Genomic DNA, 25,767 nt, shown 5'->3' with positions numbered 1-25,767 from the left:
CTTTCTGTATTAAGTCTTATTACCTGAAATCCAGAACTGAAAAACACAGATGCATCTTCTTCCAGAGTCGGTGTTGGTGTGGAATGGCATCCTGACCTACAAATTCTTGTATGATATTCCTACTTGAATTATTGCCTTTCCCCGATTTTATTAAAAAGGTAAAGCTGGTGGTTTTCTATAAAAGTTTGTGCTGGGATTTTCTTGTATCTTGGCCCAAGTCCAGTTGAGAGACAGACACAAGAATCGGGTGGATAGACGTTAAATTTTATCAGCTTCATTGATGATGAAGGCAAGGTTGACAGATGTGGCTTGGGGTGCAGTCATAACGGGCTGTCTTGTGCTGAGCCCCGGAAAGAGACAGATGAGCCCACCTAGACGGAGGTGGCCCTGGATAGCTTCTGCGTCTCCCAGGCTAGGTGTGTGGCTGAGGGCAGACAAGAGCACGGGCACTCTGCCAGGAGCAGATCCCAGTGGAGACGCAGGAAAGGGCTGGCCAGGCATGGCGAAAGTCACCAATCAGATATGTCACTCTCTTAACCTGAGTAGGAGTAAGTGAAGGGGTAGAGAGTATCACAGGACCTAATTTGGATAGAGCTTGCTCTGCATAGAAATACATGGGTAAGGAAAGGTAAGGAAAAGGAGGCCTCCCTCCCCAAGTGGTTGTACGTTTTTGATTGTCCACGTGTTGAAACCTAAATGGTCTGAGTCGATTCCAAACATATCAGCAGAGCAATCCCAGAGTATGCATATCAACGGCGACATTGTATGTTGAGCGCTGTACTCAAGGTGCTTTCCCTGGGTGGAAGGAAGAAATTCAGTGGTTGGGTCAAGGATACCCACAGAGGAAGGAATCGACAACTCTTAGCTTCCCACCAGCGATGGCCCTGGGTCCTCTCCAGTGACTTTCCTTCTATTCCTCATGCAACTTTTCTTCTGGAGTCTGAGCCATGTCATGGCCAAAGAACAGAGGCCATCTAACAGTTCCCCCACTCTTGACAAAGGATTTTGATTTCTGCTTTAAGAAAATCTGTCACAGGAATTCTGAAACAGGCTAAAAATCAGACACATTTCACTTATCCTGTCTGGGATTCATACCTCATTCGTATTCATATCTAACATGCTAATGATCTATCATAGTTATAATCATGTCAGAAGACATCCGTCAATAATACAAAATTAGTCTGGCATTTTAATTATGCACTTATATAAAGTTTTGTACTTGGTACAGGTTTCCCGAAAGACCACGGTCAAGAGTGGAATTATCGAGTAATGAATGCATACATCCAGTCAGATTTTAGTTGAGCAACCCCCCAGGCTAATTGGGGGTGACCTTACTGATCTTGTGGACAGCCAACCCCCAAATCTGCACTCATGGTTTCCTGACCTTTCCTGGAGACCCAGGGCACCTCTTCCCTACGATCATGCTTTCTCCTTTTACCATTTCAACCAGAGTTATCCCCCTGTGCCCACTCCTCACCATAGTGTCCCAATCTATCAAGCAGTGTAGGTACCATTCATTCATTGATTTCAAACTCATCTACTCATTTATGCAGTTGATATTTATTGAAGGTATACCAGGTGCCAGGTTGTGGAACAGGTACTTCAGGAAGAACAGGATACCCAGCAGGAAGAGCCCTCGTCCGCATGGAGAGAACAGAAATTGGAAAAAAAGTTTAGGTTGAGTGATTACAATGTATAAGGTTGAACTGAAATGGGTGTTCTTAAGAAAGGTTACGTGGATTTGTAAGGGCACAAGCCAAGGGAGCCTGGCCTGGTATGAAAGGGGAAGGCTTCTCAGAGGAGGTGATATGGAAGCTGTGATCTGAAGGCTAGGTAGTTAGCGGGGTGAGGACTGGGATTGGAACAGCTAAAACAGCATGTGCAAAGGTCCTGAGGTGCAGGGCAAACATGGCCTACCCCAAGGACCTACAATATGGCAGCGAGGGTGGAAGCTGGAAAGCTTACCAAGGACCAAGCCAGGCAGCTTCTTGAATACCGTTTCAAACTTTGGGCCTTGTTCAAGTGCAATGGGAAGTCCCTGAAAGGTCGAATTGTGATGGGTTGTGTTCAGGAAAGTGCACACTGGCTGCAGTGGGGGGACAGGACTGGAGGAGGTAAGAGGGAGGTGTCGGGGAGGGGCCCAGTTAAGATTCCCTGCAGCTGTCCCTGGGCCCTGTCAGTTTGCTCTGTATCCATATTCACGTATTCCTTCTTCCTTTTCCTTTTGAAAGAAAGGATGTCTCCCCCCCACTTGTGCCCCCAGAATCATGGGACCTGGACCCCTTCCACCTGTGATTTCTAGCTGGACCCTTTCCTTCTGAGGCAAGGACTGCCTGTGTGGCGAGAGGCCCCTTCCCTTCACCCCACCCCCTCCCAGCCTGTCCGTCGGGCTGCCCACCCTGGATGTGTCAGGCAGTTTTCCTTTATTTCCTGGTCACCCCTTGATCTGAGCCTCTGAACCCCAATCACGGCCTTCCCAGGAGACCGCGGGCTGAACGGTCACCCCCTAACGTCCAAATCCAAGGCCCTGCCTGCCCCACAGCTTTCATCCTCCCGACCTGGCCCGAGACCCCCCTCCCCCAGTCCACGTGACACTCTGCCGCTCCACATCGTCATTTCCAGACGTTGCTGAGCCCCCATCCCCAGCCCGGAGCTCAGTAAACCCTACCGGCTTCCTCCGCTGGGGGAGCTCTGCCTCATCAAGCTCCGGCCAAGCTCGTCAGCGCCTGAAGCCTGGGATCAGGTTTTAACATAAAACATTACGGACAAATCACAAAGGATAACAGCAAATTCCTTCTCCCTTTCTCCAGTCACCAAGTCTTCTTGGCTGTTGTGCACATTGGACTTTAGCTTCCCGTGGGTGAAGGCCTTATGACCGCACTTGGTTTCTGCGGCTTAAAAAAAGTTTTTTTTAGGTTTATTTATTTATTTTGAGAGAGAGAGAGAGCAGGGGAGGGGCAGAGAGAGAGAGAGACAGAGAGCAGGGGAGGGGCAGAGAGAGAGAGAGAGAGAGAGAGAGAGAGAGAGAATCCCAAGCAGGTTCCATGCTGTCAGCACAGGGCCTGACATTGGGCTCCAACTCACGGACCGTGAGATCACGACCTGAACAGAAATCAAGAGTTGGATGCTGAAGTGACTGAGCCACCCAGGCGCCTTGGTTTCTGTGGCTTCTGTTGCTCTTTCCTCATTTATTTGCTCATTCAACAATTGAGTGCCTACCGCGTGCCAGGCTTTGTGACGGGCACACGCTCGTGCGTGCACACACACACACACTCACCCCTAGTCCCTTGAGTCTCAGCTCTTTGCTGGGGGCTGTTTCACACGTGTGCCCTTGTACAACCAGTGCTCTGTTCTCGTCGTGGTTAAGGGCTCATTATTCCAGTTCAGAGGTTGGACGCTACGGGTACAGATGCCCTCCAGGGAGGGAAGGAGATTGGGAACGCCCTCTACGTGGTGTTTTAAAAAAAAAAATGGAATAAAAGGGTCTTCACCAAAAGAGAGAAGCTTATGTGCTCCTTACTTCTGAAAGCAGTTGCCTGATGACAGTGCTCTTTAAATCTTGCCAGCTCAAAGAAATTCTCGAAAGTTCTCACCTGTTAACAGTTATTAAAATGGAAGAAGCTGGGGATGAAATTGTGAGCAACGCTATTTCCTACGCTTTGTACAAAGGTGAGTAAAAGTAGCTCCTCAAGTTTCAGCTTTGTGTTGCTTCCTGCAGCTTCTCATGGCCTGTGCTTATTTATTCAAACAGCTCTATTGAAATATAATCTTGCACTTAAGTTTGGTTATCATAGATCGGAAGCTAGAGTAACTATTATTGGCCTGCTGCGTTAAATCTCCTTGGTTGAATGCATTTAATAGAACAAGAATTTTTATGTCGTTAAAATACCGGTCGAATATGATCCCAGCACTCTCCAAAGAGCTGTCTGTGACCGTGGGTTAAGATTTTCATCTGGGTCTCAGGAGTTGATAGAAGCTGAGGGGCTTTGTCCTAGGGCTCCCCGTGTACTCAGATGCACACACACTTCACACACATGAGAAAATTTGCATCCAGTTTCAGGAATTTACACACCTCCTGAAGCTTATGGATGAACCTGTTTTAAAATTCTCATCCGTGATCTTTGCCATCTTAGAATTCCATCGAGGTGGTATTACCCAGAGTAAAGCAATCGTTGGCAAAGACCATGTAGAGTTGAGCCAGCTGAGTAAGAGATGTGAGGTATGCAGAGTAGGGTAAGGCACTAGGAAGTGTGATTTAAGCATTAACCATTTATTAGCATTATTCTTGCGGTGTTTGCCAGAAAATTGGCTGTTTCAGTGTATTTATTAACATGGGACTATATTTGTAGAGATACATAGATACAGAATATATTAGCTCTGGAAAAGACAATGAGAACATTGTTATACTACGGCTCATTATTTCATAGATTTAGATATAATTTAAGTCAGACAGGGTCCTTGAAATGTAACATTTATGGAGTCTGAATCTGTGGAAAACATCAGCATAGCATACACTGTTAGGATATGAAATGGAGAGATATTAACGTTTGAACTGATCTTCATTATATACTTTAGGACATACAGAATATGGACAAGAGTGAATACCATAGAGAATGTGGCTAAGAAATGACAATTCTGAGTGTCAGATTCTAAGAGAACATGCTTTAGAATCTCCTTTATAAATGGCTCTGATCATTGGCTGCGTGGCCAATTCTGACTCTCTTTTTTCTGGGGCGTCGATTTCCTTCCCTGTCCTCCTACAGCCTTTAGCACCAATGAACAAGATAAGGATAACTGGAACGGGCAGCTGAAGCTTCTTCTGGAATGGAACCAGCTGGACCTAGCCAGTGATGAGATTTTCACCAATGACCGCCGATGGGAGGTAACAGAAGCCCTTCCGGGTTATCCCCGTGTCAGGTCGGGCCAATTCAGACAAGGTCTTCAATACCAAATCTCATAAAGCACTGTTCCACTTCGGTGCCAACCTTTACTTCCCTCATCTGTGGTTTTGGACAACCCCGTTGACTTAGTAGCATGGTTGTCGAGAGATAGTAAAAACAGAAGCACCTACTGTAGGAAAGAATCAAACCACTACCGCCATTCAGAGTTTCCAGCCTGCGGTCACGATGCGAGATGTGCTTCTCCAGTTGGGTGCGGTGGGACAGACACCGTCCTAGGCGCAGACCGGGAGACGTATGGGGACACTATGTGCAAGATGATCGGAAGGGGTTTATCAGAAGGAGCTCGACTAAAAATCGAGAAAACAGTACTCATTTTGCACCGTGTCCCAACTGCCCAGCCAGTCTCTGGTAAGAGACTTGTCAGCAGTGACATGTGTATGGGAAAAATAGAACAGCTTGTTTGAAGACCCGCAGTGAATGTCTTGGGAGCGAGGGACTCCAGACTCCCAGCCAGACAAGCACCTCCAATATGGAAGTGGTATGTCTGTTAAAAACTGTATATTTTTTTTTTTCCCCCAGTGGACTGATTCTTCTCACTGGTAATTTGATCAGAGTTGTAGGACTGCGTTTTTTTTTTTAGCAGTGTCCTCTGGTGTCCTACTCAAGTTAAATCAGCCTTAGGAGCTCTGTTTGGTAGACCCAAGTCCCCCTTGGGTCTGCATGGCCATGTGCTACTTTGCTTTTGGCTCCTCTGGATTAACCTAAGTCATCAGTTGGTGGGCAGTGAGAATTCACTGAATCGTATACGCGTACGCGTGGCGGGGAAGGTTCGTGCATTTCTTACCGTCCATCGTGTGCAGTCAGGCTCAGAAAACGTTTTTTTTTAATTTTTTTTTCAACGTTTTTTATTTATTTTTGGGACAGAGAGAGACAGAGCATGAACGGGGGAGGGGCAGAGAGAGAGGGAGACGCAGAATCGGAAACAGGCTCCAGGCTCCGAGCCATCAGCCCAGAGCCTGACGTGGGGCTCGAACTCACGGACCGCGAGATCGTGACCTGAGCCGAAGTCGGACGCTTAACCGACTGCGCCACCCAGGCGCCCCTCAGAAAACGTTTTTAAGGCGTTGCTATACAATCGAAGACAAAGACTTGATCTATATTATATTAACACGTTATCAGTTTTCATAATGTGATGCAAATGAAGTAATGGCTTATAGGTTTTTAAATTATTCATTCCTTCGGCACACATTCACTTGTGTTTGGTCTTTGCGGCATAATGAGCCCTATTGCATGATGCAAGGCTTTAATAAGTTGAGAGAAGGTAGAATTATAAGCAGATCTAGTTAGGTGATTTGTAAACTAAACCCTGTGTGTGAAATGTTCTATTTGTGTAAGGTCAGACGGTGCAAATAAACATAAACTTAGGCATATAGCGGACGGTACGTTCAATTTTATGGACTCACTAAAGATAGTTAAGGGTGAAGGGCATAATGGTTACGAGAATGGACCCTAGAGGCAGCCCAGCTGTGTGGCTTAACTCTGCAAATCGCTTGACCTCTCTGTGCCTCAGTTTCCCCACAGGTGGTGCGTTGGCGTCAGCTGATGCTGACTTGGAAGAACTGACCGCTAAAGTTTTAGACATTTTGTGTCATTTGTGTCACTTGTTAAGTACAGTCATTATTTTTTTTTTTTTATAATTTTTTTTTAACGTTTATTTATTTTTGAGACAGAGAGAGACAGAGCATGAACAGGGGAGGAGCAGAGAGAGAGGGAGACACAGAATCCGAAACAGGCTCCAGGCTCTGAGCTGTCCGCACAGAGCCCGACGCGGGGCTCGAACCCACGGACCGCGAGATCGTGACCTGAGTTGAAGTTGGCCACTCAACCGACTGAGCCACCCAGGCGCCCCAAGTACAGTCATTATTAAAAATTGCATAAACTCAGAATTAAATGTTTTTAAATTAAAAACAGGCAGTAAGGGGCGCCTGGGTGGCTCCGTCGGTTGGGCGTCCAACTTCGGCTCAGGTCGTGATCTTGTGGTTCGTGGGTTCGAGCCCTGCGTCGGGCTCTGTGCTGATGGCTCAGAGCCCAGAACCTGCTTCGGATTCCGTGTCTCCCTCTCTCTCCGCCCCTCCCCCGCTCATGCTCTGCCTCTCTCTGTCTCTCAAAAATGAATAAATGTTACAAAAAAAAACTTTAAAAAAAACCCAAAGGCAATAAATAATCAAGACTCATCACTTGAGCATTATTTGACTGCATTTCTACCACCTGTGCTCTGGAGGTTGATCACATCTGCTGTCTCTTCATGCTGGAAATTCGAGACAGTGATGTGCCTCTTCTCCTCTGCTCCCAATTCTGCGTTCAGTGAGACCACACTGGTGCCTGGAAATCGGGCACAGTGGGAGCACTGACACCACAGGAATTGAAAACGACCACAAATGAGCGCCTGCTTCCCCCACAGAGATGCGATTGGCAGACATTTACCAGCACAGCACCCGCCGCTCATCCGTCACCGGAGGTGATAATGATAGCGTCTACCTCATTGGATTCTTACGGCAATGAAATCGGATGATGTTTCTGAAGCACTTAGAACAGTGGCACGTATTAAACACTACATAAGAATCTGTTTAAAAATAAGCAAAAGCCTTTGGCATAATGGTAATGTTGGTGTAACCTTTCACAGCGCACAAAGCAGTCTCGTGGTGTTTGTTTATTTGTCCCTCACACCAACCCATCGCAGGGACGATTTCATTTTGCTGGTTAATAATCCAGGCCTCCATGGGTACCACAGGATCAAGAGTTACTGATGGGGTTTGGAGGGGCTGCTCTGCCCTCAAGTGTCTGAAAAGACATATATCTATTTAAAAAATTTTTTCAATGCTTATTTATTTTTGAGAGACCGAGAAAGAGAGAGAGAGAGAGAGAGAGAGAGAGAGAGAGAGAGAGAGAGAATGAGCCAGGGAGGGGCAGAGAGAGGAGGACATAGAATCCGAAACAGGCCCCACATTCTGAGCTGTCAGCACAGAGCCTGACGCAGGGCTCGAACCCACAAACCATGAGATCATGACCTGAGCTGAAGTTGGACGTTTAACCGACTGAGCCACCCACACGCCCCTGTAAAGATCTTGACCTGTGTTAGCTGATTTCATCCCTGCAAACACCTATTGTACAGAAGAGTGAACTGAGGCTCGGAGACACGGCCTTGTTCTAGGTGACCCATCTAGGTAATGGTAGAGACAGGATTTGGAAACAAAGACGTGTCTGACTGCAAAGCTTTTCTCTTTCCTCGTATTCCAGTGGTTCTCAAAGTGTGGTCCCCGGACCAGTGGCAGCGTGGGCATAACCTCGGGACTTGGTAGTTAGCAACACAGATTGTCAGGCTCCATGTCGACTTGCTAAAGCAGAAATTCTAAGATGGTCTCTAGCCACCTGTGTTTCCAGAAGGTGATTCTGACTGAAGTCTGGGGACCCTGTCCTATCAAGCGTGTGACCGAGGGAAAGGCAATGATTAGAAGGATATGGGAAGTGCTGGGCAAAGGAACACGTGCCTTGAGGACAGAGGAGAAGGTGTAGCTGTCTCGTGCTGGCCCGGGGCAGGCCTCCCTTCCCCTTCTTATCCCACCTGGAGCCACAGTGTGGGGACTCAGGGGCCACTTGGCAGGTCTGTCTCCAGGCAACGTGTGATCCCCAGAGGCCCAATATGAGACAGAAACAGAAACGGTTAATGCCGCCCTTGGCAGAGGATATTCCCCCAAACTGGGGTCAGAAAAGCATCATGAGGGAAGTGGGCTGGGCAAACAGTAATGAGGAGTGGCCGGGACATTGGGGACTGGAGTCTCCAGGTCCCCGGGAGCAGCTGTCACTTGGCTCTGCCTGATGGTTCTCCGTGTTGTCAGACTTTCTGGTTTTCACTTCTAAATCTGGATTTTAGTGCTGGAAATGTGTGGATATGTTTTTTTTTTAATATTTATTTATTTTGAGAGAGAGAGAGAGAGAGAGAGAGACAGCAGGAGTGAAGGAGGGGCAATGAGAGAGGGAGAGAGAGAGAGAATCCCAAGCAGGCTCCACGCTATCCACACTATCAGTGCAGCACCCGATGCGGGGCTTGAGCCCAGAAACCGTGAGATCATGACCCAAGCCAAAGTCAGATGCTCAGCCGACTCAGCCACCCAAGCACCCCGGAAGTGTGTGGGTTTTTAAGAGCCTTCTAAACTGTAACGTTGGCAACAGAATCACATTGTAGGATCTATTCTGGAGGACAGGCGGAACATATCCGGGAGCTACAGTGGCCTGTCATCCACTGGTTTGGGTCTGACGTAAACATGAATTATCTTTAATAAGATTCTCCCTAAGCTCCCATGGGATAGGTTTATCACCGGGCCCAGAGAGTGGGGGTAAAGGTAAATAATGACCAGGTATACTTGTCAAGTGTCCCACAGCCATTGGCCTGGTCATGTGTGGTTTGCTGGGCAACGGGAGGGTTCCAAGGTGCCAGTGGTTGGCTCACAATCAGTGTCTCGTGTAGACTTCAGAGAAACGGTGTGAGCCACACTGCCTCGGAGGACTTCTGCCGTGCCAGGCACCGCGATAAATTCCTGACCGACACCGTCCTCTCTACTCCGCCATAGCAAGAGGCCAAACCACCTGCCCACCCACATCCAAGCCCAAGATTCCACCTCGTCGCTTCCCCGTCTGTTTGGGCTATAATCCAATGTTGTATTAGAGCTGAAAAGATAACACATATTCCCCCAAACAGGATTAAACACAAGTTGAAGGTACTATTACTTGGTGGCTGGAAATGCGATGTGGTTGAGAAAGAAAACGCTTCGTGTTTCCCTCAGTGGCCTCGGGGTCTGAGTCCTTGCTCTGTCTTCTCCGTAGTCTGCTGACCTTCAAGAGGTCATGTTTACGGCTCTCATAAAGGACAGACCCAAGTTCGTCCGCCTCTTCCTGGAGAACGGTTTGAACTTGAGGAAGTTTCTCACCAACGACGTCCTCACCGAGCTCTTCTCCAACCACTTCAGCACCCTTGTGTATCGGAACCTGCAGATTGCCAAGAATTCCTATAATGACGCCCTCCTCACGTTTGTCTGGAAACTGGTAGCTAACTTTCGAAGAGGCTTCCGGAAGGAAGACAGAAACAGCAGGGACGAGGTAGACGTAGAGCTTCACGTACGTACCAGGGCGGTTGTCTGCTTTTGCATCTTTCTTCGAAAAATATCTCAACCTCCCCCTCTCCCACGTCTCCCCTCGCCGCCATAAAGTAGCTAACATGTTGGCGTGGTTAATTTTTGCTACTGCCTTTCCTTAAGATCATGAGTCTACCTGCTGGGTCGTCTGATACCTTGCTGTAAGCTCTGTGCTATATTTCAAATTACTGTCGCAGTTTTTCTTAACTGCAAAGCTTGGTGTGGCACACACACTGTCTGAAGGCGTCTAACAAGGAAGAGGGAAAAGTGAATGGCCCCTGTTCATGTCTCAGCCTCTTGGGCATGACGGATTGCGCATGTGAGGGACTGCCAGGTTTTCGTGTGTAGACAGAAGAGGCAGTGATTATTTCCAAAGGGATAATCCAGGTTTTCATCTGGGAGGCTGTTGTCGATGCACCTGAATCCTCTCAGGCCTCTCTCTTCTTGACCACAGGCAGGCTCTGTCTCCAACTGTATGCTCTTTGCCATAGGTTTGCTTGGGGCCCCGTGACTGCCAGCGGTTGGTGTATAAATATCCCAGCTCCCTCCCCATTTGGAGGAGCTAATTCTTTTATTTTTTTTTTAATGTTTATTTATTTGTATTTTGAGAGGGACAGAGAGAGCACAGGAGGAGCAAAGAGACAGAGAAAGAGGGAGAGAGAGTCCCAAGCAAGCTTCAAGCTGTCAGCGAAGAGACTCGTGTGGGGCTCAATCTCATGTCCTGTGAGATCATGACCCGAGCTGAAATCGAGTCAGATGCTTAACCGACTGAGCCGCCAGGCACCCCCCGGAGGAGCTAATTCTGAGTCATGTGTTCTACACTGGCTCCCAGGACTCCCTAGTGGTAGTAATCTCTAGTTACCTACAGTGACAACTTGTTGATAACACACCCTTCTCATTCGTTCTTTCTTTTCCGATCTTATGCCTCACTCTCCTATGGGTTTCCCTGGGATCACTTCTCAGATTGACTACTCGTCTCAAATTCTTGAATGCTTCTGGGGAAACTCAAACGAAGTCATTATCTCCTATAATTCTATGAATTTTGTATGTATATACATGTGCATTGTAAAAATCTAAATGAGCTAGGTGTTTGAAGGAATCAGAAGTGTTCAGAAAGCTTGTTTGGGGGGCCTGGGTGGCTCAGTCGGTTAAATGTCCGACTCTTGGTTTTACTCAGGTCGCGATCTCACGGTTTCATGAGTTCAAGCCCCGAGTTGGGTTCTGTGCTGGCAGCCTGGAATCTGCGTGGGATTCTCTCTCTCTCTCCCTCTCTCTCTTCCCCTGCCCTACTCACGCTCTCAAAAGAAATAAATACACTTAAAAACATTTTAAAAAAAGAAAGAAAGCTTCTTTTTGACACTATTTATGTTAAAACCCTCTGCGATATCCGTAATCCTGCCTGAAGCATTTTGGATCTTGGTTAAACCTGTAGGGAAGTTATAGATAGTTATTTTCCATCTGAAAAGTTTCCATTGAGAGATCCGGAATTCTGGAGAGGAGCTGGTGAATGTGTTAGGAATTGGAAGTTTGAATAACACTCCAAAGACAGAAGCGTGGTTTTACGTCATAATAATGGAACTTAAACTGTGGGAAAGTTAGACTTTAGTTTGAGCGACTCTTGTAGATGAGAAACGGATTTCTGTGACGAGAAGGAATGCTTCAGGCTGTCAGAAGCTGTTCAGTTTTTGCGTTGCTGTCAGACATACTCCTGCCCTCTGTGCTTTTCTGTCTAGTCATACTCCGTCTTTGATGATAGGTAAGAGACTGTCAGATCGTCCTACCCGGTGAGTCGCCGTGATGAAAATCGCACCTCTGTGCTGTTACACTGGATTCATATACTAACATACAGAGCCCTCCAAACATGGGGCGCTCCCCTGGGGCATCCTGGTACCTGCTTCCATTCTTATGCCAGTGTATCTACTAAAGGGATCTCCCATTTGTGTGCTGACCACATGTTCTACCTCCTCCCAGGACGTGTCTCCTATAACTCGACACCCCCTGCAAGCACTCTTCATCTGGGCCATTCTTCAGAACAAGAAGGAACTTTCCAAGGTCATTTGGGAGCAGGTAAATGTCTGGGCCCCCTGCCAAATTTACTCCAAATGCATGCTTTGCTGTGGTCGTTCTGACCTCGAAACTCACACGCCTACTCTGAAACGTCACCAACACGACGGAATGTCTTACATCAGGTGAACGTGGTTGTGCCTCTGTTTCCGTGGCGACGGAGGGGTGTTTGGGAGGGGAGGTACCTTCCTGGAAGGTAGCTGTGCTGGGTGGGCAACCCAGGAGGCTCTCGCTTCTCCCGTGTGCGCAGGTGCGGGATTGGTTTCCAAGTGGATGCAGTTTTTAAGTTTAGTTTTTAAAATTAACTTCTGCCTTTATGGCATCAGGGATAGGAAGGAGGGCTTGTGTAAATTCTGCTTTGGGAAGCTTGCTGAGATTTGTCCTTGTGGTTTAGCACATAACGGTTTGCGTTCAGTTGCGGAGAAGAGACGTTCTCCGTTCTTGGAGCACGAAGATGGATGTTGAGTGCAGAGTGTTAACTCTGCAAGTCTTACTAACCCCATCGTCAGCTCTCCCGCATTCTCAGTCCCCTCTTCCCTTTCAGCCGCTACACGCAGCGTGGCGGCCGGGCCGTTGGGCCTCAGGCCGTCAGTTTCTCTTGGCATTTAGCTTGCTATTTTCTTTTTAGATGCCAATTCCACATTCAAGACTGGGAGTGCCTTCAGGGTCGACAGTGTTTTGTGTATATTGCAAATTTGACTTTGAATCACCACGAACCGTTCAGATTTTGCCATTTCCTGCTCTTGCCATGAGTTTGTCCTTGTCTGACGTTAATGTTGACTTGGCCACTTGAAGGGATAAGGAACTAACTAACATTACCCGCCCCTCTGAAAGACCAGGGGCTGCACTCTGGCAGCCCTGGGAGCCAGCAAGCTTCTGAAGACTCTGGCCAAGGTGAAGAATGACATCAATGCGGCAGGGGAGTCCGAGGAGCTGGCCAATGAGTACGAGACCCGTGCAGTTGGTGAGTCTCCGGGAGCGGGGCACCATGGCGGGCGACCGTGTGGCAGGAGGCACGCACGTGCCTGTAGCACCCACAGGTGGCAGAGGTCAACGGCATGTCCAGGCTCCCTTATCTGGCCCGATTTAGGGGCTGCAGGCCACGCACGGTCAGGGGTGTGCATGCTGTGGCCGAAGCCATGGTCCTTTTGGCCCTGGCACTTATTGACTTGTCCAAGGATGGATGCAGGAAATGTGGGCTGTCTCGTCCCACAACCGCCAGGGCCGCGCCCAGGCCAAGTCTAAGAAACTCAGCACCGCAGGGAATTGGGGGGCAGGGGAGGAGTCTTTTTGGATGCTGTCGAGACACTGTGACAGATCTGAGATTTTTATTCGACTTGCAGGTTATCAAGTTAGCCTGCCTGCAACCTACAGATAAGACCCCAAACCCCTGGGTCAGGGACACAGATGGTTTATTGCTAATGGCCAAGGCAGCAGCCAGACCAGAATGTTGGGTCGGTTCCTCGTGCCTTCATTCCCCTGGAGTGACACAATTACGGGCTGCTGTTGCCTACGGTGCAGCTCCCCAAAGTTTAGGAGAGTTGGGGCTTCTACTGGGGCTGCGGGTGACCTTCCCATGCTCCCCGCCAGGGCGTGACTGTTCATTACCTGGAACAGAGAGGCATTGCTAAGCATTGCCCTTCTGGAATGCCTGTCTTCTGTCTGCTGTTCGGTCATTCTTGAACAAAGCAGTGCTTTTTGCTGAGAAGATCCGGATTAGGGCACCTGGGGGCTCAGTCGGTTAAGTGTCCGACTTCGGCTCAGGTCAGGATCTCACAGTCCATGAGTTCAAGCCCTGTGTCGGGCTCTGTGCTGACCGCTTAGAGCCAGGAGCCTGCTTCGGATTCTGTGTCTCCCTCTCTCCCTGCCCCTTCCCAGCTCACATCTGTCTCTCTCTCTCAAAAATAAATAAACGTTAAAAAAAAAAAAAAAAAAAAAAGAAGGTCCAGACCATGCAGGAACGTGAGCGACCCAGAACAATTGCCTCCCACCGACAGACAGTTTGGACCTGCTTGGTTTTTCTTCCCGTTGAGGGTTTTCAGCGGGCCATGTGGCCCGTCGCAAAACGCACACGCTTGTCCGTTGTCTTAGGTAACGGCCAGACGCTCGTGACTTTGGCTTCTCTGTGTTGGCCGAAGGGTGTCCGATGCTTTCTTTGAATACATTAAAATTGCGAGGAGAGGCTGTTTATTTCCGATAGACTTCAGAGAAGGGATCCTAGGGTTTTGACTTTTGAAAAATGCCCCGCGCGGATTTGTTCCCTGGGTTCTCTGGTTGGGTCTCCACATGTAAGCACGGCCTCGATGCAGTAGGTCAGTGTTTCTTCCACTTTCTCATGGTTTTTGTCGTGGTCGTCGTGGTTTCGCACGGGGACCCTGTCTGCGAAGAGCCGTCACCAAGGAGGCCCAGGAGGTAAACGGGCTGGGGGCGTAGGTGAAGAGGAGGCAGAGGGTCCGCAGCCCCTCTGCTGAGCCCCAGCCAAGGCCGGGGGGCTGCCTGCTCAGCGCCGCTCGGTTCAGGGGGCGCGTGCGGACACCTGCCGCGTCAAGGGCGGCGCTGGGCCTGGTGTGCCTCGAGAGCCCCTCCGTTGGGTGGGAGACGACGCGGTGCCCTGCGCTGGCGTTGCGGAAGCCTGCTGGGAACCAGGCTCCGCGCAAAGTCAAGGCTGGGGTGTGGGGGGCGGGGCGGGAGCTGTGTGCGCCTCCGCCGGCCCCGCGCGCGCAGCCTCCGTCCCTCTGGCGACACTGTCCCCGCAGAGCTGTTCACGGAGTGCTACAGCAGCGACGAGGACCTGGCCGAGCAGCTGCTGGTGTACTCCTGTGAAGCCTGGGGCGGCAGCAACTGCCTGGAGCTGGCGGTGGAGGCGACGGACCAGCACTTCATCGCCCAGCCTGGCGTCCAGGTAAACGGCGCGCCGTCGCCCAACGTCGCCGCCGCCGGAGGTGGGCCTTTTCCGCCAGGTGCTGTCCGCGCGCGGCGTTAAAACAAAACCGTCGCCTCCCGTGGAGAAGCCGGAGCAGGGAAAGTTGAGTGACGCTCCAGGAGGTGGCAGCACACAGACGCGGGTAGAGACCCCTGCTTCCAGAGACAGTGCAGGAGAGAGAACGTTCTTTGACTTTCCGCCAAGCGCGCGGGGGCGCTGCACCGTAACGGAGGGCTGGGTCCCCAGATCCCGCGCCTGGGTCTCCACCCACCGGATCCCTAATTATGTGCGTGGTGATGGGTCAAAGCACGCGAGCCCTCTGAGCCTCAGTTTCCTCCTCTGTAAAGGAAGGTTGCCGTGAGGGTTGGGGAGGCGGGATGTGACAGGTGCCGGCCCTTTATTTCGGCGGATGCTGTCGTAGTTCTTCTTGGTAGGAGCGGCACTTAGAGGAACCAGCTCGAACTGGGTGAGGCCTAACTAGAGGTTTTCCGCACCGACTTCCACCGGCCGTTTGCACTTGGCGTCTCCGGTCGCCGAGGGGAGGTTTTTCCCCCACCCACAATCCCAGTTGGAGGGGCCCGGGTGTGAAGCGGGGGGCAGGGGAGACGAGGGCGGGCTCACCCTTATGTGTCATACACATGATGCGCGTGACCACGTTTTGCCTTCACAGCACGTGCGGAGGTGGAGGTCATCCCATTCTGCTGATAGGGACGCAACAGCTCAGAAAAGGTTCTGGAACATTCTCCCGGTTGCACGGCCAGGAAGTAGCAGAGCTGAGGCTTGAATCCGTGTTGATTGTCCGTCAGGTGGACTTTCCCTTACACCGTGCAACCGATCATTAGCAAAGTTAGCAAAGCGTTTGTGGGAAAAAACAACCCAAAACCCGTTCGCGGCTACAGCTAAGCCAGAGTAAATGGCGACAGTCATCGGTGACCAGGAAGGCACAAAGAAAGAGTCTTGCTATTGCTGTTTTAGGGTCTGCACCATAAGGGGGGGAGAGTGAGGCCCGCCCTGGGGGCAGGATGGCCTGGAGGCGGGGCTGGATGCCGAGGTGGGGCGATGCTCAGCTCACCGCGCCTTTGACCTCAGGCCTCACCTTGCTGGTGCCCCCAGAGCTTTGGGCCTGGGGGAGGCTGCCTCCTGCTCTTGTTCCAAGTTTTCCAGCCCCAGGGGTTTCAACCAGAGGCCGATCCATAAATGTTCGCGAGAAATCTCGCTGCCAGACACGTGGGCCCAGGGAGCTGGCTTCCTGTGTGCAGGCTGCTGCCTGGGGTCCGAATTTGCTGGTGGCCGTGGAGGCTGAGCTAGGGAAGAGCCTCCCGTGACTGGGGACCTAGCGGTGCCGCTGGATGTGCTCGTCCCCTCGGCAGGAATACGAGGGTGCGGAGGGCTGGACAGGTATGACCTGTCTTCGTCCGGCTCCCTGAGGGAGAGGCCCCAAAGCAAGGACTTAAATGCAAGTAGTTCGTTCTGGCGGTGAACCCAGGAAGTGCACGGGGTGGTGGGGACGGTGAGAGGGGCGAGGGAAGGAGGCAGACACAGGTACGCTAAGGAGCACGCTGTCGCCTTGATCAACAGGGCTCAACCCTGCGGGGACTTGTGGGGGCCGCAGGGAGCCTGCCCTGGCGTGGCCCGTGTGGGCACAGGCCAGCTGGCGTTTGCCCACCAGCTGCAGGCCGTCCTCTGCTGCGGCTGCCCCTCCTGGGCCGGGCACGCTCCTGGCTGCAGCCGCCCGGCAGAGCATGGCGGGCTCCCCGGGGGAAGAGGCTTCTCCGAGATGGAAGGTCTGGCGGGGCACACAGGCCCTGAGCCTCCCAGCCAGCGCCAATCCCCTCCTGACTAACAAAGGCCTTTTTTGAAGCTGTGTGTTCCTTTGATGAGGACCGGTCTACATTCGCCCTTTTGTGTTGATGTGAGGTGTGGCTCCCAGAGGCGACCTGAGGTTTCTCATTGCCACGTTCTTGGGGGGCCCCCGTCCCACCTCTCAGGGGTTGGCACAGTCTGGGAGAAGCTTATCCATGCATTACGACTCCGAGTGATGCTGTGATGCCCACTGTCTCCCCCTTCCTGTCACCTGTCCGCCTCCGGACATAACCCCGGGGGTCCTGCAGGTGGCGCTGGATGGGTGTGTGAATTTGCAATCAGGGGGAAGGAAGGTGCTAGAAGGACACATGTTTAAACTTTCTTAAGAATTAGAAGTGGTTAAAAATCATGGCTTTAGGGAATTTGGACTCACACAACTTCTATTTTAAAGTTCCCAGAACCTTGGGGCGCCTGGGTGGCTCAGTCAGTTAAGTTTCCGGCTTCGGCTCAGATCATGATCTCCCAGTTCGTGGGTTCGAGCCCCGCGTCGGGCTCTGTGCTGACCGCTCAGAGCCTGGAACCTGCTTCACATTCTGTCTCCCTCTCTGTCTGCCCCTCCCCCGCTCACGGTCTGTGTCTCTCTATCTCTCTCAAAAATAAATAAGCGTTAAAGTTCACAGAACCCAAGTCAGGAAAGGGTTGACAATCAAACAGACTCGTGAATCATTTTATCGAAGCCCCTCAGAGTCCAGGTAACTAATATAAAAGGATAGGACCTTGATTTGGAGAGTTATTTCTTTTGAAGGGGTGTGAGGGTTGGGAAGAAAGGTTACAAACCATCCTGCATTTCGCTGTATTAATAAGGACTCGTGTCCTTTGTCTCTGTCTCCTTGTAGAATTTTCTTTCCAAGCAGTGGTATGGAGAGATCTCCCGAGACACCAAGAATTGGAAGATTATCCTGTGTTTGTTTATTATACCCTTGGTTGGCTGTGGCTTTGTATCATTTAGGTATGAAACTGAGACATACGATGACAGGTGAGAGAGAGAGAGAGAGAGAGAGAGTGCGCGCACGTATCCTTAGGTAAATCCTTAGGTAAAGGATTATAAAGACTGGAATGTATGATGGGACTGTAGGCAGCATGCCCTACACAGTAGGACTGGGAATCTTCTCTGGCTTTTCCCGGGTTTGGTTCCAAACAGTCGGAGATAGAGTTACGTCTTCAGTATCCAAGGCAGAATTCGGATTTGTTAATCCTGAAATGCCAAGGGCTGAGTGTTGGCGGGGTCGATCTGGCTCCCCTTCCCCTGGCCGTGGGTCCGAGGCCCCCGCAGGCCGCGATGCTTCGGACGGTGATGGCGGTGCTCTTACCTCTCGGTCCAGGAAGAAGCCCATCGACAAGCACAAGAAGATTCTGTGGTACTACGTGGCGTTCTTCACCTCCCCCTTTGTGGTCTTTGCCTGGAACGTGGTCTTCTACATCGCCTTCCTCCTGCTGTTTGCCTACGTGCTGCTCATGGATTTTCACTCGGTGCCACACTCCCCCGAGCTGGTCCTCTACGCCCTGGTCTTTGTCCTGTTCTGCGATGAAGTAAGACAGGTAGGACCGTCCCCACGTGGGGCACCTCCTCCTTTGCTCAGTAGGTGCTGTCTTCCCAAAGCCAGCGAGGAGCAGAAGTTGCTTCCGAGGTTCCAAAGTCATGGTTTTCCTAAAGTAAATGGGGCCTTTTCAGTACCTCAGCCCTCCGGTGAGACTTCTTAGCACCAAGCTCACTCCTTGCTGATTAATGTTAATTGATGGAAATGAATTACTCAGGATTGGGAATGTGTTCAAAAGAGAAGATTGACCTTGGACGGCAAACCCACGCCTGCCATTACCGTCATCAAGGGAGGCAGGGGAGATGGGGGGACTTTCAAGCTAAGAGCATCTTAATGCCCAGCGTGTCAGAGTGACAGTGGTAGAAAGTCATAGAAGTCCCTGTGGGGTTCAGGGAGTGCGTGTGAATTATTCATGGTGCTTTTCTGCAGTGTCTTTGGGATCTGCGTCTTGTGGCATCCTTTCCCCACCACTCAATCCAAAGCTTTAGCCCATGCCTGGCACATAGCAGGTGCCCCCTTGGTAATTGTTGGACAGATGAGCGTTGACGGCAGGGGTGATGCTGTTCCTAAACCGTTATGAAAAGTCCCAGGAAACCCTTTCAGACTTAGTGATGATCTGAGAGCAGTGCTGTTGCTGTCACTTCTGTCGCCCCCTTTCTGAGCCCAGACCCAACATCATACCCATTCAGTAAGCATGGCCTCGGTGCTTATGTGTACGCAATGCTACGGCAGGTGCCACAAGAGATTTGGAGGGCCATAGAATGCCGTCCTTGACCTCACAGTGCCGCTGCCTGGTCCGGCAATCCCAAAGTGGTTTCACCCATCATGCCAAGTCTGATAGACTTTTTTTTTGTGGCTTCTAGGAGCCCTCGACTGAGGATGATTTGAGTCTGTTTCTGTTCTCAGCCGGCGAGTGTCTTGATCGGTTCTCAATGTCTGCTGTGGGCCGGGGGGAGGGAGGGAGTCTTTGCGCCAGGGCCCTGCGTCTGCCCTCCCCGGCCCCGTAGGTGCAGGTGGGGGATGGAGATAGGGGACAGGTGGGGGTTAGAGCAACATGAACGACCCACATGGGTGTCGCGCGTGGGAAGATATCAGGCTTTCTGTCTACCGGCAACTGTTCCCCAGGTCAGGGTCCTGCTGACGCACAGAGGATTCTGACTTCACGTCGGCCTCTTGAGGGCCCCACCTACTGGCTCATGAGGTCACAGCCCCATCGAGGTACATGGGGGTTGGGGCGTCAAAGTATGAATTTTGGGGGGTGCGATTCACCCCATAACCTCTCTGTAAAGGCTCTTTCTCCCAGCTGTCTTTTACTTGCTGGCTTTGACTTACTATGTGTCTGCAGCCAGGAGAAGCAAAGATGGAAGGAGGTTCCACATTTAAGGCAGGAAGGGGCCCAGGCCGATGTGAGGAAGTAAGGGAACAGCACCGTTTTTACTGGGAACCTCCTGAGGCCGTTGTAGGCGCTGAGCTGGCTCTCCACGTGGGGTCACGCGTGTTCCCTTCTCCTAGCCTGGTGTGGCTGGGCTCTGGGGTCGTGCCTTCCTCCTTTTCCTCCACTCCCGGGTGTGGTTTCTCAGCTCCTCATACATACGCTGCTGTTGTCCAGAAGCGAGTGGCATGAAAATGACCCCATGCAGAGATTTGCTTCGTATTCATATGTGACCCAGAGGGGCTTAGCTCAAGGGATGACATTGATGTATATCTGGCAAGTGAATGTATATTTTTTTAAAAAAACTTCTAACGTTTATTTATTTTTGAGACAGAGAGAGACAGAGCATGAGCGGGGGAGGGGCAGAGAGGGGGAGACACAGAATCGGAAGCAGGCTCCAGGCTCTGAGCGGTCAGCACGGAGCCTGACGCGGGGCTCGAGCTCATGGACCGCGAGATCATGACCTGAGCCGAAGTCGGATGCCAAACCAACTGAGCCACCCAGACACCTCTGTTTTTTTTTTTTTTAATTAAAAAAAATTTTTTTTAGTTTATTTATTTACTTTGAAAGAGAGGGAGAAAGAGAGAGAAAGAGAGAGTGCATGCACACCGTGTGCACACAAGCAGGGGAGGGGCAGAGAGAGAAGGAGAGACAGAATCCCAAGCAGGCTCCACGCCCGATGCGGGGCTTGAACTCATGAACTGTGAGATCGTGACCTGAGCTGAGATCAAGAGTTGGACGCTTCACCGACTGAGCCACCCAGGCGCCCCGAGAGTGTATGTTTTTTAAGAGGTGAGTTGGCGAGGCAGGGTCTTCCTCATTCAGTCCCACGGCGGTGCTCTGGCTGGGAGCAAGCGGGGGCCGCGACGGTGGCTCATGAGGCCAGAGCGAGGGAGACTTGGGAAGCCCGGGATCAAGGGGCTCGAGGGTGTCCTTTGGAGCAGAGGGTGCTACCGGTGGCTGCTTCTCGGAATGTTCTTTTCTCGCTCATTCCTGCTCCCAGGCATTTCTTCACTAGTCTCGGGGCTGACCCTGCCTCCCTCATGGTGTGAAGGCACAGACGCTGCAGCCATTGTCTGGTTCCTCCAGGCATCTAGAGAAGTCGTGGGCCCGGAGACAGGACTTACTCTGGGTCGCGTGAGAGGGCGGGGCTTGGCCCGGCGGCTGGAAGACCCAGGGAGACACGTCTTGGCGTAAGCTAAACACTTCATTCGTGCCTTCTGCCTTTCAGTAAGTGTTTACTGAACACCTACCAGATGCCAGGCACTGTTCTAGACACCGGAGATACAGCAACGGACCAAGCACGCAAATCTCTCTGTTCTTACGGAGCTTTTTACCGGTTAGAGAGGATCGGCGGGGGTCGTTTCTGGGAGTTTCCGAGGAGAGAACAGCACTGCCCAGAGTCTTACATTTACTGGAAGGTTGGCCTAGAGGGTTGCAGCTGTGAAATTAGAAGTCCTTAGGTCACAAATATCTCCATCCAAAGTTGTATGGACGTTTAACTACGAAGTCATTTATTCGAAGGAGGCTCAGGACAAGTGCATTTTGCTTGGAGAAGGACCCTGGGCAGGTGTAGTGTGACGTGTTCCCTGGGAGAGACCCAGAGTAGACAGAGTGGGGGGCAGGAGCCTCGGGAAGCGAAGTGGGCTGCGGAGAAGCACTTCCCAGTCATCCCGGGGGCCTGCCGGGAGGAGGTGATGCCCACAGCTCTGACCCAGTCCGGCTATCCTGTGTACGTTTATAATGGGTGATGTTTGATACGGAGGGTGATGATGTGGGCATCCAGCTTTGGGCAAATATTTTCTCTTTTTCCTCTTTTTTTTTTTTTTTTAATGTTTTTATTTATTTTTGAGACAGACACAGAGCATGAGCAGGGGAGGGGCAGAGAGAGGGAGACACAGAATCTGAAGCAGGCTCCAGGCTCTGAGCTGTCAGCACAGAGCCCGACGCGGGGCTCGAACTCACAGACTGAGATCGTGACCTGAGCCGAAGTCGGGTGCTTAACCGACTGAGCCACCCACGCGCCCCTCTTCTTTTCCTCATAAACATCACTTTGGAACGGACCGCTTTCATTCATCGATCCTGTGTGCGTTAAGGCGATGGTATGGGAGTGCCTCGGGCTGAGGGTTGAGAGCGGCGGAGGGATGAAAGGGTTCAAGTCCGTCTCTGCCCCCCCCCACCCGGACAGCTGACCCTGAGGTCTGTGAGCCAGACTGCGGAGCATGGCCTCCGGGTTTCTCGTCGTTCAAGGAATCCGACACTGGGGGTCGCTGTTTCTCTTCTGCCTGCAGACTCGTGCGGCTGGAATCCTCAGTTTGGTTTCCTCCGGGAATCTGCTTTGCTATCCTGGCACTGTCTTAATGAACCGAATTCACCCTCGTTAGGAAAAACCCGGAACCAGACAGGATGTTACCTGTTTCAGGTTGTGTCTGGGTATCCCAAAGTGCACTCTCCTTATGTCTCCTTCCCCGGGGGCAGCTGTAATAGGCTAAACTGACATTTTCAACCAAGGCAGTTCGTATGTACAAGCGTCCACTGATCAAATTGTGGATCTTTATGCAACACGAGATAAGTTCCATCATCCCTTCAGTGTTAAGGCCCATTGGATCCCCAAATCCTGAAAGATATGCTGGAATATGGTTCTGGTATTTGATGAGTATATCCCCTGTCTGTCATTCCACCCAGAAAAGAGGCCTCTGTTCGTTACCCACCCCCCCCCCAAAAAAAAAACCCCGCTTTCTTACCACAACAGTGCCTCCAAGCCCCGGGCTCGATCTATTCAGGGTTTCTCCCCCGGCTCAGGCCAGGATTCTGAGAGGCCGAGCTGGACTGGATCTACCTGGTTGCCGTGTTCCTATCTGCCTCCCGGATCAGGGTTTTAAAGGGGGAGCAGGTGGCTGGGGCCTGTCCCAACTGCTCTCATCTTACAGACGGTTCTTGGCGGGTAATCGGTGAGACTGGGGCCGCCCACATGGACGGTGAGGGATGCTGATGCGGTTTCTGGGCCCGCGCGTTCAGCCATCCCACAGAGGAATGTGGTCGAACCGGGGCTGGGAGATTTTATTTCCCTGGTGCTTGATTTCGTAGTGAAATTGAAAAGTGCTGTGTACCTTTGAGGACACGTCCTTGCCGATGTTTTCCTGCGTCGCTCAAGTAAGTCTGGTGGTTTCCTTATCTGAGCTCACTTGGGCTTGGTGTCACCAGCCCTCCAGCCCTTACCACATTTCATTTTAAACATGTCCAATGACTGCCTTTCCCCGGGGCCAGTGGATTCCTTGAGAATCAGCGTCGCACCTAATCCGACATGCTGTGTGCCAGGAGCCCGGCACGGGCATTTGGAATCCTGTGGGCTCTCGGTAAACATGTTTGAAATTAGAGGGACGGACGGGAGGGTCAGGTGACTACCCTCGAGTCCCCCAGACCCAGCAGACAGATCACCAAGGGGCTGTCCTTCTACTGGATCGTCTTTTCCCTCTTTATCTCCTGACAAGTTTTCTTCTGACAAATCATACCCAATACCCACAAGTCATGATGAAAGGGTCCCTGAGACACACTGTTCCTGTCAGTCATTTCTGCGCCTACGCCTGTCCTCATAGGTGCCGCATAGAACACGTGTGTGCAAAGTAAAAAAGAAAATTCCTGGGGCGCCTGGGTGGCTCGGTCGGTTAGGCATCTGACGTCGGCTCAGGTCATGATCTCACGGTTTGTGATTTCGAGGCTCGCATCGGACTCTGTGCTGACAACTCAGAACCTGGAGCCTGCTTCGGATTCTGTGTCTCCCCCTCTTTCTGCCCCTCCCATGCTCGTGCTCTGTCTCTCTCCATCTCTCAATAATAAACGTTAAAATAATAAAAGAAAAAAAGAAATTCCTTTTATCAAGATGTTTTATTGCCACATGCCAAAAAGTATTTACAACAAATACGCAAATCTATGATGACAACAGTCGTCAGTTGTGCAGTGCACAACTTATACCACTGTACTGGGCAGCTTGGGTGTTCCACATTTGTCCACGCAGGTTGTGCTCACTGTCTTCCGGTTCATCTTTAAAGAACGGCGGTGGTGCATGAGTCCTTTTTCTGACTTTGTCAGCAACACATGAGTAACGGAACAGCAAGTGTGCAACCTACTTTCCAATCCCCCCAGAATATCACGGGGCATGTGGCAGGGCACATGGGACATGTGGCTCAAAAAGGATGTGGGGAAAAATGTGTGAACGTTAAAAAAAAAAACCTGGAAGCAGTCGATGTTTCCCGGCTGCTGATGCTCTCTCTCTCCCTCTCTCTTTCTCTCTCTCTCTCTCTCTCTGTCCCTTTCTGCGCTGCAGTGGTACATGAATGGGGTGAATTATTTCACTGACCTGTGGAATGTCATGGATACGCTCGGGCTTTTTTACTTCATAGCAGGAATTGTGTTTCGGTAAGTTGGCCTCACCCCCTTTCCCAGTTTCAGGCGTTTTTTGGATTTTCTTGAGTGAAGAGGTGAAGAAAAGATCTTTTCTGCTTCAAGCCCAAGATCAACCTGTCTCCCCTTCCCCCCCCCCCCCCCCCATCTCGAGATTACTGCAAACGCCACCGTCTGAGCCTCTTAGAGACCCAGCGTGGTCGGCATGGAGTTACGTCTCCTCTCTTCTCCCTCCTGGTGATCTGTCATCGAAAAGTTCTTCACAGTTTTTCTCTCTGTGCTCGCAGAATTTTGGGGAGGGGGATGATTAGAAACGGAGGAAGCAGAGGATGATGAGCACGTGAAATGTTGTGTAACGTGTTCCTTTCGGACCACGTAATCTTCTAAAATGTACCTAAGTGCCGCGTGAATGCTGGCTATGGAGCCCGCCCTCCCAGGGTCAGAGCGGATGATTAGAAAAACCCATCTAGCGTCACCGTTGAAGGCAAAAAGCAATGTGCATGCCACGTGAAAGGGAAGTTGAGGTACACCCAGACCATGGCGCACATCGCCCGTGCCCGCACCCCTCCGGGCCTGCCTTCCCCGAGTAGCCTCAAGGTAAAGCTCGTGGTCGTATTCGAGCTGTGCACACGGCATCCCTTGCAGAGAAGCCTGACTCTTTGGACGAACGCCTACCCGTTGCTCACTCCACAGTCTCAAGGGAGTGAGAGCCCCGTTTCCCCCTCCGATACCTTTCCTTTCTGCTGGGGCTCAGCGTTTGAATCACGGTGGGTTGGACGTGATTTCTAGAGAATTCCAGGTGGCGAGAACACATGGCTCCCAATTAACACATTCGCAGGTGGTCAGCGAGTCAAATGATCTGGTGCAAATGAGGTGAGGTCTCATTAGGGGAAACCTGGCAGAACCTAGTCCCAAGTGGCTGGTCTGGGCTGGGGACCGGGATCATCATGGTGGCCGAGGGAGCCAGGAAGTTAGCGATAATGCGACGGCGTTCTTGCAGTGGGTAGAGTTTGAGGAGGACGCGGCAAAAACCTCTGCAAGCCTTGTTGTGTGCCCTGTCGTTGCTCCACCGGGGGCCACGAGGGCAGAAGACCAGGGCATTCGGTCCTCAGTGACTGACACGTGTTGTCCTTGGTCTGCTGCCACTCACTCTCGGCACCCTGACCCTGTTTCTTCGTGTTCGGTCAGTTTTAAAAACAGGGGCGCCTGGGTGGCTCAGTCGGTTGGGCGTCCGACTTCGGCTCGAGTCACGATCTCGCGGTCCGTGAGTTCGAGCCCCGCGTCGGGCTCTGGGCCGACGGCTTGGAGCCTGGAGCCCGCTTCCGGTTCTGCGTCTCCCTCTCTCTCTGCCCCTCCCCCGTTCATGCTCTGTCTCTCTCCGTCCCAAAAATAAATAATCAGTTTTAAAAACAAAGTTTGAACTCTTTTGTCAAAGTCTCACAGGCCCTGCTTCTCT

General features: G+C 51.3%; 1 protein-coding gene across 1 annotated transcript in view; it reads left to right on the top strand.

The window, feature by feature from the left end:
* The window catches only part of TRPM8 (transient receptor potential cation channel subfamily M member 8), a 59,387-nt gene that overhangs the window by 3,618 nt on the left and 30,002 nt on the right, over window positions 1-25,767 (top strand). Inside the window, exons 3-11 of the mRNA XM_058700571.1 lie at window positions 3,567-3,669; window positions 4,764-4,882; window positions 9,783-10,073; window positions 12,062-12,157; window positions 12,989-13,118; window positions 14,911-15,056; window positions 17,777-17,889; window positions 18,263-18,479; window positions 24,235-24,326. Of these exons, the coding sequence (XP_058556554.1) occupies window positions 3,612-3,669; window positions 4,764-4,882; window positions 9,783-10,073; window positions 12,062-12,157; window positions 12,989-13,118; window positions 14,911-15,056; window positions 17,777-17,889; window positions 18,263-18,479; window positions 24,235-24,326 (1,262 nt within the window). The 5' untranslated portion in view covers window positions 3,567-3,611. The remainder of the gene's footprint in view (window positions 1-3,566; window positions 3,670-4,763; window positions 4,883-9,782; window positions 10,074-12,061; window positions 12,158-12,988; window positions 13,119-14,910; window positions 15,057-17,776; window positions 17,890-18,262; window positions 18,480-24,234; window positions 24,327-25,767) is intronic.

This window comes from Neofelis nebulosa, chromosome 2, assembly GCF_028018385.1.
Source record: "Neofelis nebulosa isolate mNeoNeb1 chromosome 2, mNeoNeb1.pri, whole genome shotgun sequence".
NCBI classification, from domain to species: domain Eukaryota; kingdom Metazoa; phylum Chordata; class Mammalia; order Carnivora; family Felidae; genus Neofelis; species Neofelis nebulosa.
This window is presented reverse-complemented; position numbering and strand designations above follow the sequence as displayed.